Source organism: Monocercomonoides exilis (assembly GCF_001643675.1).
Source record: "Monocercomonoides exilis strain PA203 chromosome Unknown scaffold35-1074681, whole genome shotgun sequence".
NCBI lineage: Eukaryota > Preaxostyla > Oxymonadida > Polymastigidae > Monocercomonoides > Monocercomonoides exilis.
This window is the reverse complement of record NW_027150580.1, coordinates 353256-371827: the sequence shown is the minus strand read 5'-3', so window position 1 is coordinate 371827 and position 18572 is coordinate 353256. Positions and strand designations below refer to the sequence as shown.

Here is an 18572-nt window from a genome sequence, read left to right as displayed (position 1 = left end):
ATCTGACGTAAATTGCCTTCGAATTATTTGACAGAAGGTACTTTATTTAAAACAAATTTCTGAAAAGGAGGGAAAATAGTAATAAATGGAATTAGCCCATGAAAGCACGAATGTTTGCTTATTAGCTACGAAAAAAGTGAAGGTTTATTGCCGAAAATAATATTTAAAAAGTTCACACATTTGGAGAGAAAGATGAAAAGAAAAAATGATAGATTACTGAAATGATAGCATTCTGAAGGAAGTACGATTATGTGAGAGATTTACACAAATAGAAAGTTAATTGCTATTCTATATGGAAGCATCTTCAGAATAAGCAGACATATAAAAATATAAGATAATTGAGGAAGAAAAATATTTTTGACACAGAAAGCTAGTAGATAGTATAAGGTTGATGAGAATAAGCATTCATGATGTGTGGAGTTCATTCAGTTATTTTCATTGGTTGTCATTTTCGTTTCATCTACATCTTTCTTTTCTCTTTCTTTTTCATCTTGGTCCTGGGTTGATTGTTCCTTGTAGCCTTCATCAGTAGAAGTTTGCTCTCTTTCTATTTCTCGTTCTTGTTCCGACCCTTCTTTGTTTTGACTCGAAATTGCCCGTTCTCTTTCTTCTTCCTCTTTTTTTTCGTAAGCAGAGTTTTCAGCACTCTGACCGTGTTCTTCACTTTCTTTGGTTGTATAGTCATCTCCATGAAATTCATCTTTTTCTTGATCATACTCCTTTTTGTCTTCGTTTTGTTCTTCAGTTTTATCACTTCCATAATCATCATCATAACCAAAACTATTCTGTCCTCCTTCCATTGAGTTTTCTGTTGAATTTAATTCATGTGATCCTGACGTATTTCCAAGTTTCCCTTTTTTTGACAACTTCTTTTTTTTCTTTTTTTTCGGAGAAGATGATTCATTTGAGAATGATCTTCCGAGAGAAGGATCAACTTTCCCCTCTTTGGCTAGTTTCTAAACAAAAATATATTAATTGTTGATAAACAAAGAGAATCAAACTCTTCTTCTTTCTTCTTCCTTCAAAAGAAGATATTCTTCTCGTTCTGCTCGTCTATAACAAATGCAAGATCAATAATATATATGTTGTTATAAATTGTAGTGTTAAATAAAAGCAGTTTTAACAAACTTAAACTCTTGTTCAATGATAAGCATTTTTGCTTTATTTTTTTCTAAATCAATTACATGTCCCTCTTTATCTATAAATCCATTAGCTAGAAAATAACTTTGAACTTTTGGACTGAAAAAATCATTTGGATCATTTTAAATGTTAAAAAATGTAAAATGTTACATACTTTTCAAAAAATTGCCTTAGATGTTTATCGTATAACGGATTGTATTCAGGCAGTTTCTGTTGATGTGTGCGATCATCCCAGCCAGCTTCTCTTTTCTTGAGAAGTTTTTCTTGTGAAGTTTTCTTTGGTGGCATGAAAACGTTTGGTTTTTGACCCATAATATATATTATGTAATGATAATCACTTATTTTTAATTGTGTTTTTTCGAATTTTTTTTTTATAATTATCATTGATTCAATGAAGTTGAGAGCATGGCCATGTGGAGATAAATATACATCTTCATGAAAATTTTACAATAAAAAAGACTCAGTTGCGAAATAATTATAAAAACATACTATTGTTGTATTTATTCATAAATAAATTTAATTTTTCAATGAAAAGATAAACAACATTTTTCTTAGAAAATAATGACAAATTTGAACATCGGAATAAAACTGCAAAAAAAAATTATTTTTTTATTTTCTTTTTTTTTTCTATGTTGTTGATAAATTACTGAAAGGATTATGAAGATATGTCAAAATTTTTTTGAAAAGTTCCTTTTGTTTAATTCTCAGGTCAAAATGAAAAATGAATATTTTCATCAAATTTTCATATTAACTCACCAAAATTTATTAAAATGTGGATTAATGCTTGACAATGTTATTATTCACATTCTAATAAATTTTGGTGAGTTAATATGAAAATTTGATGAAAATATTCATTTTTCATTTTGACCTGAGAATTAAACAAAAGGAACTTTTCAAAATAATTTAGACATTTTATTTTATTATACATTATAAAATTTTTTGTGAAAAAAAATAATAAAACAAATTAAATAAATTTTTCAAAATAAGAAGATAGATTTTGTTAATATAAACATTAAACTGCATTTTTTTGATGCCTTCGTCTATGAAATTATGTTCCACAAAATTTGACTAAAAAAACTTTTGAAATATAAATATAATTCACTTTTTATTTCTTATTAATTTTCAACGGCATCGAAAAACTGCTTTTATTAAATAAAACACAATAAAATCATGTGTTTAATTTTGGTAATCTATAGTTTTTTAACGAAAAATTTTTTTATTTATATATTTTTAAAAAGGATATAAATGAACATTAATTAGTGAAATAGCTTTCTAATGGCATCAATTTCTTTCTATGATCTCAGGCATCAGCTTTTGAAGCAATTGAAATGCATTTATCTATTACAAAATATTTTTTTATTTTCAAAAAACAAAAAACTTTTCGCAGATAAGTATTTCATAAAAAAGTCGGCATTCATGATAATCACACTGTTGGCAACAAAATTTTCATTTTTTCATTCATTGGTGATCATATTTTGATTATAACTGAATGTCACGTAGAATTTACAAAGAAATTCGATTTTATTTTTTCATAAGTTGTTAAATATTCAACACTGGAATTTTGAAGGATCAATAAAACTCAACAATCTGTAACTTTTGTAATAAAAAAAACGAAAATCATTTGACTGATCCTTAAAGAAATCAAAAATCATACAGGTTTTTGAAAAGATATGATCCTTAACAAATTATTGACAAAATATATTCTACAATAACAGCATCACAAATAATATGAATGAACAATTGGATATCACAAAAAAAAATTCACATTAAAAAAAATTTGATCAAAACTTAAGGGAAAATATGCTCTTTCAAGCATTCTTTGCACAAGGCATTGACAAATTGCTTCACTCATAACTTTGTTTCGCATTCTCAGATTTTAAAAAATTATGATTTTCATATCCGTGAACAGGCATTGTTGAAATCAAAACGCAAAGTTATCCAACATTTCACGAATGTCAAAAAATGGACCCATTTTATTGTGTTCTTTGATCTTAAAAAGTCAATGAAAAGTTCATAATTTTTCAATGAAAACACCTGAAGCAAAGTGTTTTGCACCATTTGAACGAAATTTTGATAACAAAAATGATCAGCAAAATGACAATAAAAATTCATTATCTAATTGAAAAGTTCACATTTTCTATTGCGAAATACTTTTCTTGCAAAAAAGAGGAAATTTTTCTTTTTTGAATTATTATAAGCAATACACACAATCACACCCACATAAAAAATAAATGTTTTAAAATATAATATCTATAAATTGTGTGAGTTTTTTTATCATAACTTTTTTCGGTATATTGATTTTTCAAAATTTTTATTATTTTTTTTTTTTTTGGGAGAGGAATTATTCTTTCAAAGAAAAAAAGCATGATAATTGTTTAAAACGACTATGTTTGAGATTTCAGTCATGAAAAAATTATATTTGAAAGGAGAAACAACTTTTTAGTGTTTATTTTCAGAAAATCAAAGTGGATTTTCAAACTGAAATATTTGTATGAAAAATCGTTGTTTCAAAAATTATCACCCATTGGCACAAAATTTTTGTTGCTTTATGATTTTTGTTCCACTCAATATTTTCGAATATTTTTTTTCAGTTTTTAAAAATTTTAATAATTTTTCAAATAAAAATGTTAGATTTAAAGTGATATAATATCAGTAAAAGTTTGGAAAAAATTGTTATTTTTTCATAAAAGCATAAAAATTTGCCCCATATAATTAGGCCTTTGCGACAAGGAAATTTTTAGCGATGCGTGTCGGTCGAAAGAATGAACCTGTGTCGAGTGTTTTTTTTTTTTTTTTATTGTATTTTATTTTTTTTATGATTCACAATGAACTTTTTTCTTTCAAAATTTTAGCCTTGCATCTGAAATTCATTATGACTTATTTTTTTTAGAAATAATTTTTTCATGGTCGGGTTATTAAGTTTGAATATCAAAAGAACACATTTCTGAAGCTTCAATCGAATTACGAAAAAATAAAGGCATCTTTGATTTGAGAACAACGGATCAAGGTTTTGGAAGATGAAACGAATGCACTCAAAAGTTACAATCAAGCAATTAACAAAAATGATTTGAAAATACAAAAACAATTTTTTGAATTTGAAAACATTCGGATTTTATTCACACTATTTGGAAAATACAAATTAAAGAATAATAAAGCATTGACATCTGTATTCATTCCAAACATTTTATTTCTATCTTTTTGCATCCTTTAATGATTCATCCAGTTCGCCTTCAAAAGACTGAAGCTTATAGCCTTCAAAGAAATTGAATTCGAACAACACAAAGTCAATTGGAAGTTAATAAACTGCCGATTAATAGATGAAAAGCATGTCGCTTTTTCGATAAAGAAGAAAAATGAAAAAGTACTGGACAAGCATTAGCAGCAGGCGAGGATATGGAAATAACAAATGGAATCGATTGAATCGACAATTCACCCCAACTGAAAGCGAACGAAACAGATTAAAGACGAAAACCGAAAAGAGTGCCATGAACAGAAAATGGGACAAAGACAAAGTTGTTCTGCTGAAGTGCCTAACTCAAAGAAGAGTTGCTATTCTGTTGCTCAACAGCTTAAAGCAGTATCATATTCCCTTTTGCCACTCAGACAGCAAGCCGGGATGGAAGAGTTCATAACAGACAAGGTGCAGGTTGGGTGGTCTAACAAGAAGGGACAGCTCAAGACATACGAAGAAATTTGAAATAAGAATGTTTCTTCGAGAAGAAGTGGATGTGTTTTTCTTTCCTCCAGTCAGGCCATCAAAAATATCCCATCTTCAGCCTCGAACCCTTCTCTGTCTAATTTCAAGGCAAGAATGTCGAATAAAAAAATGATTCTGCCTGATTATTCAAGCTATTTCGCACAAATACAAATTCCAAAATGTTTCCGGTGAATAATATTAATGTTTACGTTTTGTCGACTGAAGAGTCAACGTTCGATTCAAAGTTCAACTGGAGAGACTGTTGCGCGTCTGACATCAGTACGTTTTGCTATTCAGACCAACGGAGAATATTAGCCTCATGCTCGAAAACTTGATACCGTTCACTACACACTGCTTGTCTGATGCTTTGTTCAGGAATGAATTCGCATCTCAGAGGATAATGTCTGTGATGTTGGGAGAATACTCATCATTAAGAATAACAACTTTTTTTTCTGTAAGAAGCACTCGTGTTTACACAGGAAAAGCAGATGTCGATGCAGAAGAAGGAGAAGAAGTGTCTTATGAATGTTCATGTTTTGGATAATAAGTGTTCACTTATGCTTTATTCAATGAAGAGCAGAACGAACATTACGAGAGTTTGGCGAAAGGCAAAAAGCAGAGAATTTTCATCAATTTGCAGTTCAACGATAAAGTCAAAAAATGCTAATCTTGAGACAAATTTGCCTTGCAAACATAAAGAAAATATGTTAAATGACAATTAATGAAGTGATTTTTGAAGAAACAAATGAATAAAACTGAGAAATGCTTTTGAAATTATTCAACGATGAAGATGAATTTACAAAGAAACTTCATTCATAACGTTTCGCATTTCTTATGACTCAGCAAAATTATTTTTTTATTCATTTTTAATTCTGAGATCTGAAAAGTCAAAAATCTGTTGCTTTCAATGCAATTTTTTTTAGTGCTGTGTTGGTAATATACTCCTTAACGTTGACTGGAAAAACACGAATAATCAGCAGTCAGAACTGTCAATTCAACAGCTCAATCATGCGGCCCTTGTTCCTTCTCGCGTAAATCCCAAGCAGCTGCTTCTTACCCATGCTAAATTAAGCTCTTAATCAGTTTCAAGAACTCTTTGGAAGAAGGATTATTTGCGGATCGAGATGAAGACTTTCGAAATCCCGAAAGTTAAGATTGTGATGGATGTGATCATGATGAAGACAAAGTGAAGAGAAAAACAGGTTCAATAAATAAAGACTGCATTGGAAGCAACTAAAAAACCGAGATGGAAATGAAAATTATTTTGATACGAAGTGATGCGATGGATCAGCTGACTGTCTCAAACTTAAGCAAAATTTCTTCTATCTCTTCTTCTTCCTTTCGTTCTTCCCTCTCCCCACAGTTTCCATCTCCTTCACTCTTCAAACTTAATATTTCACTTTTCTTTCCATCCACTTTTATCGCTTCTAAGTCAGGTGGTATATTGCGCGGAAACAAAGCGAACATCAGGAAGGAGAAGTTTGGCATTCTTGTTATCTCAACCAGATGAGATAAAAAAAGTTCATCTTAAACCAATGAAGAATCGCTGATTTCATTCGATAAAAATTTCATTTTTGCTGTTTGAGATGGTTGAACAGACTGTTAAGGCTGCTCTTATGCTGCCACAATGCTTCTCAATGCCTTTTCATTCGGCCTTTTTTGAGTGAAAGATAAAAATGTGCAGGTGAATTCGTTGTAATGATGATCTTCCGGCTCATATGTTCGGTATATTCTGAGGAGAACTTTGAAAAGTGGTGTGATGGGAACAAGTGGAAGCTGTGGGAGAGGAGAAGAGGCGATATAGATAGAACCACTGGAGATAAATGGCTAGATATGAACGAGGAATAATAAGAATTAAAAGGAAAAAAAAATTGAGAGACAAATATATTATTAATTAAAATTGAATCCAGACGAATAAAATCAAACAAAACTCTCAAATTTTTTCATCTGAATGGTTTACTTGTGCTTCTCAAAAAGCAGAACATGTGGGTCATCTTCCGACTTTCTTTCTGTTTCAGTCTGAACTTTAGCTCTTGTCCCTTTCTTTGCTCTTCTCACGAAAAAAAAGTGAGTCTTCACGCAAACAGGAAGAAGGTGAAACTGTCTTTCCAGTAGTACCAATTCGAAGGAGACGAGCTTTTGGAAGAATTAAGATGAAAATTGTGGTTTTATTATTTTCTTGGGAATTAAGTAGTGATAATATTGTGGAAGAGAAAAAGGAGATGTGTCGTCTTTATTCATAAAGAGTGCAGTGGAGTGAGTTAAAACAGAAAAGGGGAATATAGCTTCATATGTTGTGAATGAGATGGAAACACATTAAGCATTTTTTGAGGAAAAAGCAGCTTTGTCGGTTTTTGTGTGACGTTCATTGAGAAACAAGTAGGTGTTATCTGAACTGATAACAAACTGATTTGTGGATGAAAAAGTCGAAGGATTCGGACTCTCTTTTTTCTGTTTGACCATCTTCAGAGGAGGAGATTGAATGCCGCTTTTGGATGCGCAATGTGCGGGATCGAAGACAAATTGGTGTAGCACATCTGAGCACTAAATTGGAGAATAATTGGAGATCAAAAGAATAATAATAAAGCATTAAATGGGTGATTCTTTTTGAAAAGTCACAAATGTTTAATTATCTAATGTTTCAAAAATTTCATATTTTGCTCAAATTTCTGTTTCACCTCACAAATCTCCTCAAGAATGTTTTAAATGGCATTATCAAGATATTGATTCCATGTTTGTGAAGTTTGGTGTCCGCGGACAAAAATTTCATAAAAATACGAAATTATTGATTTATTTGAAAATTAAACATTTGTGACTTTTCAAAAAGAATCACCCAAATAATTAAAAGTCATTAGAAATAATAATACAATAAAATAACAGCACACCATCAAAATATTCTCCAAGAATTGGCTTTGTGTTTAATGAAAGTTTGACTTCTTTCTTCTTTCAATTCCATTGCTTTTGAGCAAATGAAGCTTTAACTTCATCTTCTTCATCATTCACTATTTTTTCTTTTCTTTCGCCTTGATCTTTTCTCCTTTCTCTTTTATTTTCTTCAGAACCAGATGCTGATTCCAATGAGGAGGAGGAGGAGGAGGAGTAAGTTGGATTATAAGCGGCAGGCGGATTGAGAAGATTTCATTACAAAATGATTAACCATTGTGATTGCTTCATTCTCTTGTCTGTTGAAGCACTTGAAATGATGTGCTGCTTGTAGACGAAAATGAAGAGGAAGAGAAGGAGGAGAAGAAAGACAGCAGATAGACAATTTGCAACTATATTTTTCTTTTTCTTTTTTCTTCATTTTTCAAAACCTACTCAACTTTCAATACAATATCCTTTGCAGCTTCTTTTTCTTTTTCTTATGAGCTGTTTGATGTTTGCACACTATGTTTCTTCTGAACATCATTTCTGATTTCAATTTCTTCTCGAATGAGTAATTTTTTTCGTTGCAACAATTACGATGTTTTGATAATCACAAATAATTTTCATTCTACATCGTTATCAGAAACAATTCCATTTCGTAACTTTTCCGATTAATCGTGTTTAAATATTATTACAAAGATCTTTGTCACACCTTTCTTTTGTCTACCTCGACTGTTCCCAAACATATCGTGTTTGTTCACAAAATTCAAAACACATCATTATTATGGAACAGTAAAAAAAATTTTATTTAAATATATATATTCTTTACAGTGATTCATTTAAAAAGATAAAATGCATGACAAAAATAGTTTTGGACTAATTATGATATAATATCAAACATGCCAAATTTGCTATTTCTATTGATTCAGAAAGACTTTAATTAAAAATTAAAAATAGTTTTCGTCATTGAATCGTCATATAAATAACTTCTGTTTTGAAAAAAGTCAAAAGAAATAGACACATACGACAGATCGATCTTTTCTATCGACTGATCTTTCGACAGACTGATCTTTGTCATTTGACTGATCTCGACAAAGATCTGTCGATAACCCATTGAAATTTCTGAAAATCAATTAATCAAACATTTATTCGTTCGAATCGTGCGAAAATTAAATAAATCAAAAAAATAAAAAATAATTGAATAAAAACAAAAACTTTTAATCTTGATTTGTTGTTTTTTTGTTTATCAGAAAATAAAAAACAAGCAGATAGTCTTGTCGGTCGACTTGTCGAGCTAATGAAAAAATGTCGGTCTGTCGTAAAGGCCTCCATATAATTTTGAAAATAATGACATAAAAAAAAATTAAAAATCGTTATTGTAATGAGCAGCAATTGTTAGTTTTTAAAGTTTTTCTGCTTAATGCAAATCACTCATAATATCCAAAATTTAAAAAAAAAAAATTTTGAAAATGCTATGAAAAGTTGTAAAGAAACTTAAAAATCCATCAGCTTTCTTCAACATTTTGCTGCTATCAATGCGATGCAACAATAAAATTTATGATTAAACTGCATACTTTCAAAACTGTAACAATAAATATTTTCAATTTATGGATGCACTGAAAGTTTTATGTTAGAGAAATTATTTCTTATGCATCACCATTGATTTCTCTGAATTGTTAACAATTGCATTTCCGAGTTGAAGCTGAAAATTGATGATTTTTTTTTCAGTGGCAATCCAAGTTTGTCATAGGCTTTGCAGCCTCTTTCAAAAATGCTTCAAACTCTTCCAAAGAGATGCACCATTCGCGAGGTGGATGCTTCGCAAAATATGCCTGATTCAAATTTATAAAAAAAGTCAAAGCGTCAAATTGCTCAAAAATGAAATAAAGAAATTCTCAATAGCAAACATCTACATCAACAGAAAACGAATAATCAGCTAGCATTTGCCTGATTTGATCAAGAGGGACTTTTCCACCAACAGATGGATTCCGTGACAAAGCCGCAAATGCATCTTCAGGGAATGGATCTTCCATAGGCTTTTTCGAGAGCTGCTTTGCTTTGCATACGAGCTGCAGAAAAGATGGAAAGTCTTCAGTCAAAAAGTACATCAACAATTTCTCAAAATAACAAAAGAAAATATAAAACCAATCAAGCTGGACGTAATGGAATCTATTTCCGAAGATAATACAAAAATGTCGTTTGAAGTCAACAATCTGGAACTGGGGAAATAACCAAGAGCTAAGAAAAAATGAGTTTATAAAAGTGCTGTCAATTAAAACCTTGAAGAGGTTTGTGAGCGTCCCAGATGCTGATAGTTTTTTCATCTGATACTTGGCACATCCTAAACAGTATGCCACATTTTTCTATTTCTTCGTGAGTTAAGTCTGTTGTCATTAAATAATAAAATATTTAATTGTGCATACGAGATCAACCTCCAAAACTCTTCGATAAAAAATCGAGAAGAGAACAGGAACTATGGAATGGAGAACAAAAAAATGCACGAAAACAAAAAATTGAAATTGATTTTTTGAAACTTACATTAGATTAGAGAAAATCTATTTTTATATGCTATTTTTCTAGCTAAAAAATATCATTTTTGTATTGTTGAATATTTAAAATAAAATACATTAATTTGACTTCATATTGAAAAAAATGATGCATGAAAGAATATTTTCCAACAATATTTATTGAAGCCTATTACGATCTGAATATTTTTCTTTAAAAAGTTATCAGGAGCCTTTTGAAGATGAAAAAAAAAAAGAAAAAGAAAAAAGAAAAAAGATAACATACAACTCCGTTGTTCGCTTTAAAAGTTAATTTTTGCTTTGATTCCATTAAAGAAATCCGTTCGATTAAAAATTTTTTCACATTCAATTCAAAATGTTTGAATTTCGTAAATTTTCTCACTGATAAAACAATATTTTCAGTTGTTTAACATCTCCAAACTACCAGAATAGGAATAAACACAAGAAGCAAGAAACAATAATTTCAAAGAAACAAACGTCTCAAAAAATATTCTTTTCATATCAACAAATTCAAAAATTAATCAATAAATAAAAGATAATTAAGTTGAAATATTACCAATAACAGTTTAAAAAAAAATATCAAAAAAATCAAGGATTGTATTCTTTAAATTGCAATCAAATTATTGAGACTAATTGAAAATTTCTTTGCAAACAAAAAATTTAACATTCGTTATCAAATGAAATTATTTGTATGTGCAAACAAAATGCCAAACAAAAAATCACAAAATAACACGGAAATTAAAAATTCAAATTTATTATAAATAATTATCGATATTTTAATTTCAAATATATCTCAAATTGAACAATGAGCAAATCTCCTTTATATACTCCGAATCACAATTTCTCAATAATGAACAAAATTTAAAATAACATCTACACTAAAATGAATATGACGCTTGTGCAGAAATTTAAAAGAACACACTGTACACTGAAAACATTTTATTAAAATTTGAATTTAGTTTATAATGGTTTTTCAAATTTCGTGAGTTTAGAAAACCTTAAACAGGAAGTTATTTGGTCAAAATGAAATTCTCCCACAACGTGTCATCCAGCCGTCGTAAGAGCAGAAAGGCACATTTTGCCGCACCATCTCACAAAAAGCGCGTTGCTATGTCCGTCCATCTTTCAAAGGATCTTCGCACAAAATATAAGGTTCATTACGGTCATTATTTTGCAAATAATTTACCAAATGATTTATTTAAAATTTCAATTACCATGCAAATGAATATATTTTTTATAGATTCGTTCACTTCCTGTGCGTCGTGACGATGAAGTGAGGATTATGGTTGGAAAGAAAAAGAACACTGTTGGAAAAGTGATCAACGTTAGAAGAAAGCATAACTACATCGAAGTCGACAGATTGACTCGCGAGAAAGCTAATGGTCCGCAAGAAAAATTTATACACTTTTTTTTTCCATTTTTCACTTTCACATTTTTTATGAATTTTAAGGACAACAAGTTCATATCCCAATTCATACTTCAAATGTCGAGCTTAAATCATTTAAAATGACAGCCGACAGGAAGAAGTTGATTGCTCGTCGCGCTGCTGTCCGTGCAAGAGATGCAGATAAAGGCAAGATTACTCAAACAGAGGTTATGAAACTGGATTAAGCACTTCAAATTGCTCAACAAACATTGACCAAATCACTTTTATTTGGAACAAATTTAATTCTTGCAAGAAAAAGGTGATTTTTATGTGAAATAAAAATGCAAAATTTATTTATTCAAAACATTTTGCACAATCAATAAAAAAAGTATATATTCACACAAGAGTTGGATAAGAGAGGAAAAATGCACCATTTTTATAAAAACGTTACATTTCTAACACAGAAATAACAAAAAGAAGTCCATTGGTGCAATAAACTAAAAAAAAAATCATTATCAAAATATTTTTAAAGTCAAAATTAATAGAATATCACAGAAGCTCGATATTAAATTACTCTTTCCAATCGATATTTAAAGAAGTTGATTCAACTTTCATTCTTTTTTGTTTGCACAAAAAATTGCACTTTCTTTCGTCAAATTTTCCTCCATTGTTATCATCCAGCCATTTCATAATGAGAAGAAGCGCTAAGCAAATGCAGGAAATGCTCAAAAAGTACATCAATGAGGAGCGATAGCCCATTTCTCGCACCATGATGCCAAGAATTGGTGAAGAAATAGCACACAGTAACATCTGAAAACAATATGCAAAATTGAGGAAATGAGAGCCAAAAAATAGAAAAAAAAATTGAGAGAAAGAGATTGAGAGAAAGAAAGAAAGAAAGAAAGAAAGTTAAAAGAGATAGAAAATTACATTACATGGTTGAAATTAAATGCATATAGAAACAAAAAAAATTTTTTTTAAAAAATTAAATAAAAATAAAAATCATACAAATGAGCAGGATACAAGAGAATTGCCCGTTCCTGCTGATGCTTGTGGAAGGAGAACAGGAATCAAAGACCAAATCAAAGAAGCAAAAATAGAATACGAAATGCCTCCAAGCAATAGTGGAATAAAAGGAAGCTTTTGGTGAATTTCAACAATTGAGGAAATATCATTATGACATTGAGAGTTAAGAGTGTTGAAATGAATGAATGAGAAATTGGAGTTTTTAAGAAAAAAAAATATAATTGAATGAGATAGCAAAACATCAAAAAAAATGTTTATTTAATAAATAAATAAATAAATAAATAAATAAATAAATAAATAAATAAATAAATAAATAAATAAATAAATAAATAAATAAATAAATAAATAAATAAATAAATAAATAAATAAATAAATAAATAAATAAATAAATAAATAAATAAATAAATAAATAAATAAATAAATAAATAAATAAATAAATAAATAAATAAATAAATAGATAAATAAATAAATAAATAAATAAATAAATAAATAAATAAATAAATAAATAAATAAATAAATAAATAAATAAATAAATAAATAAATAAATAAATAAATAAATAAATAAATAAATAAATAAATAAATAAATAAATAAATAAATAAATAAATAAATAAATAAATAAATAAATAAATAAATAAATAAATAAATAAATAAATAAATAAATAAATAAATAAATAAATAAATAAATAAATAAATAAATAAATAAATAAATAAATAAATAAATAAATAAATAAATAAATAAATAAATAAATAAATAAATAAATAAATAAATAAATAAATAAATAAATAAATAAATAAATAAATAAATAAATAAATAAATAAATAAATAAATAAATAAATAAATAAATAAATAAATAAATAAATAAATAAATAAATAAATAAATAAATAAATAAATAAATAAATAAATAAATAAATAAATAAATAAATAAATAAATAAATAAATAAATAAATAAATAAATAAATAAATAAATAAATAAATAAATAAATAAATAAATAAATAAATAAATAAATAAATAAATAAATAAATAAATAAATAAATAAATAAATAAATAAATAAATAAATAAATAAATAAATAAATAAATAAATAAATAAATAAATAAATAAATAAATAAATAAATAAATAAATAAATAAATAAATAAATAAATAAATAAATAAATAAATAAATAAATAAATAAATAAATAAATAAATAAATAAATAAATAAATAAATAAATAAATAAATAAATAAATAAATAAATAAATAAATAAATAAATAAATAAATAAATAAATAAATAAATAAATAAATAAATAAATAAATAAATAAATAAATAAATAAATAAATAAATAAATAAATTAATAAATTAATAAATTAATAAATAAATAAATAAATAAATAAATAAATAAATAAATAAATAAATAAATAAATAAATAAATAAATAAATAAATAAATAAATAAATAAATAAATAAATAAATAAATAAATAAATAAATAAATAAATAAATAAATAAATAAATAAATAAATAAATAAATAAATAAATAAATAAATAAATAAATAAATAAATAGATAAATAAATAAATAAATAAATAAATAAATAAATAAATAAATAAATAAATAAATAAATAAATAAATAAATAAATAAATAAATAAATAAATAAATAAATAAATAAATAAATAAATAAATAAATAAATAAATAAATAAATAAATAAATAAATAAATAAATAAATAAATAAATAAATAAATAAATAAATAAATAAATAAATAAATAAATAAATAAATAAATAAATAAATAAATAAATAAATAAATAAATAAATAAATAAATAAATAAATAAATAAATAAATAAATAAATAAATAAATAAATAAATAAATAAATAAATAAATAAATAAATAAATAAATAAATAAATAAATAAATAAATAAATAAATAAATAAATAAATAAATAAATAAATAAATAAATAAATAAATAAATTAATAAATAAATAAATAAATAAATAAATAAATAAATAAATAAATAAATAAATAAATAAATAAATAAATAAATAAATAAATAAATAAATAAATAAATAAATAAATAAATAAATAAATAAATAAATAAATAAATAGATAAATAAATAAATAAATAAATAAATAAATAAATAAATAAATAAATAAATAAATAAATAAATAAATAAATAAATAAATAAATAAATAAATAAATAAATAAATAAATAAATAAATAAATAAATAAATAAATAAATAAATAAATAAATAAATAAATAAATAAATAAATAAATAAATAAATAAATAAATAGATAAATAAATAAATAAATAAATAAATAGATAAATAAATAAATAAATAAATAAATAAATAAATAAATAAATAAATAAATAAATAAATAAATAAATAAATAAATAAATAAATAAATAAATAAATAAATAAATTAATAAATTAATAAATAAATAAATAAATAAATAAATAAATAAATAAATAAATAAATAAATAAATAAATAAATAAATAAATAAATAAATAAATAAATAAATAAATAAATAAATAAATAAATAAATAAATAAATAAATAAATAAATAAATAAATTAATAAATTAATAAATAAATAAATAAATAAATAAATAAATAAATAAATAAATAAATAAATAAATAAATAAATAAATAAATAAATAAATAAATAAATAAATAAATAAATAAATAAATAAATAAATAAATAAATAAATAAATAAATAAATAAATAGATAAATAAATAAATAAATAAATAAATAAATAAATAAATAAATAAATAAATTAATAAATTAATAAATAAATAAATAAATAAATAAATAAATAAATAAATAAATAAATAAATAAATAAATAAATTAATAAATAAATAAATAAATAAATAAATTAAAATGTCAATTCCAAAATATCTCCTCTAATTTCTTTTTATTCATTCTATTCATTCTTTCTTCTTTACTCCATTGAATTCCACACTCTCACTCATAAAATAAAATAAAAATGTCCGAACTGCAACAGGACATCATACCACTGAAGTGTAAGCGAGAAGCGAGACGAATGCAATCAACAAAACACATGAAATGATCAGCATTGTCAGACGCAGCCCTATTTTATCTACAGCTGCCCCACTCAACGCACATCCAACAAGAGAAACGAGGTAAATTATGGAAGAATGAAGTCCCGCTGTAAAGGAGGAGAAATCATATTCTGAAAAATTTACAGATAGACAGACAGACAGACAGACAGACAAACAAACAAACAAAGAAATGAAATGAAAAGATAGAAATTCAAAAGTTACAGTTAAAAATAAAAAAAAGAAGCGACAAAAGTGATAAGTTAATTGATAAATATGCACACGTGTTTTGAGGAAATCTACAATTACAGAAATGATACTGTTCACTGTAGCATACAACAGTGGAGTGACAATCACCAAAAGCCAAAATTGAAGCTATACGTTAAGTTATAAGTGGAAGTTTTTGAATAATTAATAAACATTTTAAAAATCGAAAAACAGTTAATAAATAAAGAAATGAGAAAGAAAAACGAACAAAGCACAAACAGGAAATTTTGATATATCTCTTAATTTAAATGGCTTTTCATTTCCTTTGGGCTTATTTGTGTGTATAAGGTTTTTGTTGGATGCATTCCTTTCCAAGAAAAAATAAACAACAACAGCAGCCAACGACATACCACACAACAAAAACGCTGAGAAATATATATATATACATATAAACAGAGATAAGTCAACATTGATTTAAATAGCAAAAATTTGATTAAAGCAATGAATTTAAAAACAAATGCAAACATATTAGAAGAACATTTTTATATCCAATTATTGAAACTAGTATTGGAGAAAGAAATAAATTGATAACGCTTCCTAAACGAGAAAAACTTAATGAAAATCCAAATGCAAATGTCACTTCCTTTTTTCCAGCAAAAAACAGTGAAGTCGCATAGTTTCTCACAATAACACTATTTCCAACTCCACAACCCACAAAAATTCTTCCCTTTAAAAAAAAAATCAACACTTAATTAGAAAATGAAATATCAGAAACACAAACAACAACAAAGAGCCAATATAGATTGAATAAGCTTCCAATATAAATCAATCCAGTCCCCAAAAATGATGTTGCAACAAAAACAATCGATGCAAAACGATTTGTTGTTTTGTCCACCAAAGATCCACCAAACAGAGACTAAAAGCAATTATAATTTGGAAAGCATGCAAGAAAATGCAAACGAAAATGCAATATGATAAATTGAATGCCAAATACAGTCCAGTGTATAGAAATTCTTAATTTCAAAAATTCTGACTTTAATTGGAAAAAGAGGACAAACCATCAAGGTGCAAATCAGTCATTAATTCCATTTGCATTGGTGGAAGAACATCAATCGCGAAATACCTTTGATAATAAGTTTTATTTAATTTCATAAAAAACTTTGTTTTTGGATAAAGGTGAAAATTCAAACCCTCCAAAACATGAAACACATATAAAAATCAAAGCCACCCATCGTTGGCCACAAGAAGCAGTAGATGCACCAGATATATCATCAAATGGAGTATGAAGCCGTGTAAGATCAATCTCAGACATTTTGAATCCATAACATATTTGCGAAAAATTTATCATTAATTTTGATAAACATTTAAAACAAATCTCAGTTTAAAATACACGTGATTAATCTTTTATAAAAAAACTATCAAAAAATCTTTTGTTTTTTTATCAAAAGAAAAATTAACAGAAACTTATTCAGTCATTTCATAAGTTTCATCAACGTAAAAAAACGTTCCAACAGATGCATCACATTTTAAATTGCAGCAATGGTAATTACGAGATGTTTTTGATGAATTTTAATAAAAAAGTCCTGATCGTTCCCATTACAATATTTAATTAATGAGAGATGCATTTTGAAAATCGGTAACTCACAATGTGTTATGCATGAAAAATTATACGAGACACTTTTCTTTCTTTCTTTCTTTCTTTCTTTTTTTTTTTTTGTGTTATTAAAATAGTCATTAATTTTTGCCATTCACAATTTGCAAGCCTTCATTATCTTATGCTTTTTCTGCTTCACAAATTTGAAATATCATTATTATTGCAAACAATTGATTCAACAGCTATCGATCGTTGAAAAATAATCAACTTCACGGGAAAATCCGAATATTTATCATCAAATTATAGCGAATACATTCATTCCAAAAACGTTGAGCTAACGATTAATAACAGATGAGAATCTTTGAAACAGATGAATTGTTTGATGGCATAAAGTCAAAATTTGTTTTGAAAGCGTTATTTGAACAAAACTACCATTTCAAAAGAAGAAAAGGATGATTATTGAAAAAATTTGATGAGTTTCAGAAAACGTGAATTTCTTCAAATTATACTGTTTTTCTGCAGCATCAAAAGTTTCTTAAGGTCGAGTTCAGTCACCAGCGTTATAGAAGACATTTTCTTTTATTTCTTTAACATCAAAACATTCTCTTTGAACAATGTTCGCCCATAATATCAACCACACACAAAATCAGTTTTACTTAATTAGAATTTTGATTGATCCTCAGATTCATTTCACCAGATGATAAACCGTCACATTGAGCAGAACTTCTGAAACATTGAAGAAGAAGAAGACACTTCGATCCCAATTACACTGAAATTTCTTCACTTCCCAATAACCGAAATCTTCTTTGATACAACATCAGTTACTTCCCCCTCTTTTTGGTGATTCCCGTACATCAGCTTGATTGTCAAGCTTATCTGTTCCTCACACATTTCAAAGGCTTTCTTCACTGTTTTATACGGATATGTTGTATTTGCTGCACACAGCTCATATCCATCACTCCCATTCACAGAAACATAAGTATTCATATCCTTCAGCCAATTTATTTTTGACATTTAATCAAACGTTCAAGCATTTGCATTCGAGAAGTTTTTGCATGGCACACTCTTTTGTCATTCGTGTTTGTTGTGTAACATTCAAAGAACGGATTT

The 18572-nt window shown here is 25.9% G+C and overlaps 4 protein-coding genes across 4 annotated transcripts; 1 reads left to right on the top strand and 3 right to left on the bottom strand.

Moving 5' to 3' along the window:
• Positions 1-40: 40 nt before the first annotated feature.
• Positions 41-1428, bottom strand: MONOS_7587 (uncharacterized protein; the record flags this gene model as incomplete). Its single annotated transcript, XM_067877925.1, has 4 exons — positions 41-956; positions 1002-1053; positions 1129-1239; positions 1295-1428. The coding sequence occupies 4 exons, from the start codon at positions 1426-1428 to the stop codon at positions 426-428; spliced, it is 828 nt and encodes a 275-aa protein (XP_067723897.1). The 3' UTR covers positions 41-425.
• Positions 1429-9426: 7998 nt separating this feature from the next.
• Positions 9427-9735, bottom strand: MONOS_15747 (uncharacterized protein; the record flags this gene model as incomplete). The annotated part of the gene is made up of 2 exons (XM_067868640.1): positions 9427-9534; positions 9610-9735. The coding sequence occupies 2 exons, from the start codon at positions 9733-9735 to the stop codon at positions 9427-9429; spliced, it is 234 nt and encodes a 77-aa protein (XP_067723896.1).
• Positions 9736-11218: 1483 nt separating this feature from the next.
• On the top strand, positions 11219-12102 carry MONOS_15746 (putative 60S ribosomal protein L26e). Its single transcript, XM_067868639.1, has 3 exons — positions 11219-11379; positions 11468-11609; positions 11678-12102. Exons 1-3 carry the CDS (start codon positions 11251-11253, stop codon positions 11836-11838), a joined length of 432 nt encoding a protein of 143 aa, XP_067723895.1. The 5' UTR covers positions 11219-11250; the 3' UTR covers positions 11839-12102.
• A 61-nt stretch (positions 12103-12163) lies between these two features.
• MONOS_11972fu15745 (putative sodium glucose transporter) lies at positions 12164-17180 on the bottom strand (the record flags this gene model as incomplete). Its single annotated transcript, XM_067864549.1, has 10 exons — positions 12164-12403; positions 12602-12733; positions 15617-15795; positions 15946-16036; positions 16148-16293; positions 16394-16595; positions 16650-16784; positions 16829-16881; positions 16927-16991; positions 17059-17180. 10 exons carry the CDS (start codon positions 17178-17180, stop codon positions 12164-12166), a joined length of 1365 nt encoding a protein of 454 aa, XP_067723894.1.
• Between the last annotated feature and the right edge of the window lie 1392 nt (positions 17181-18572).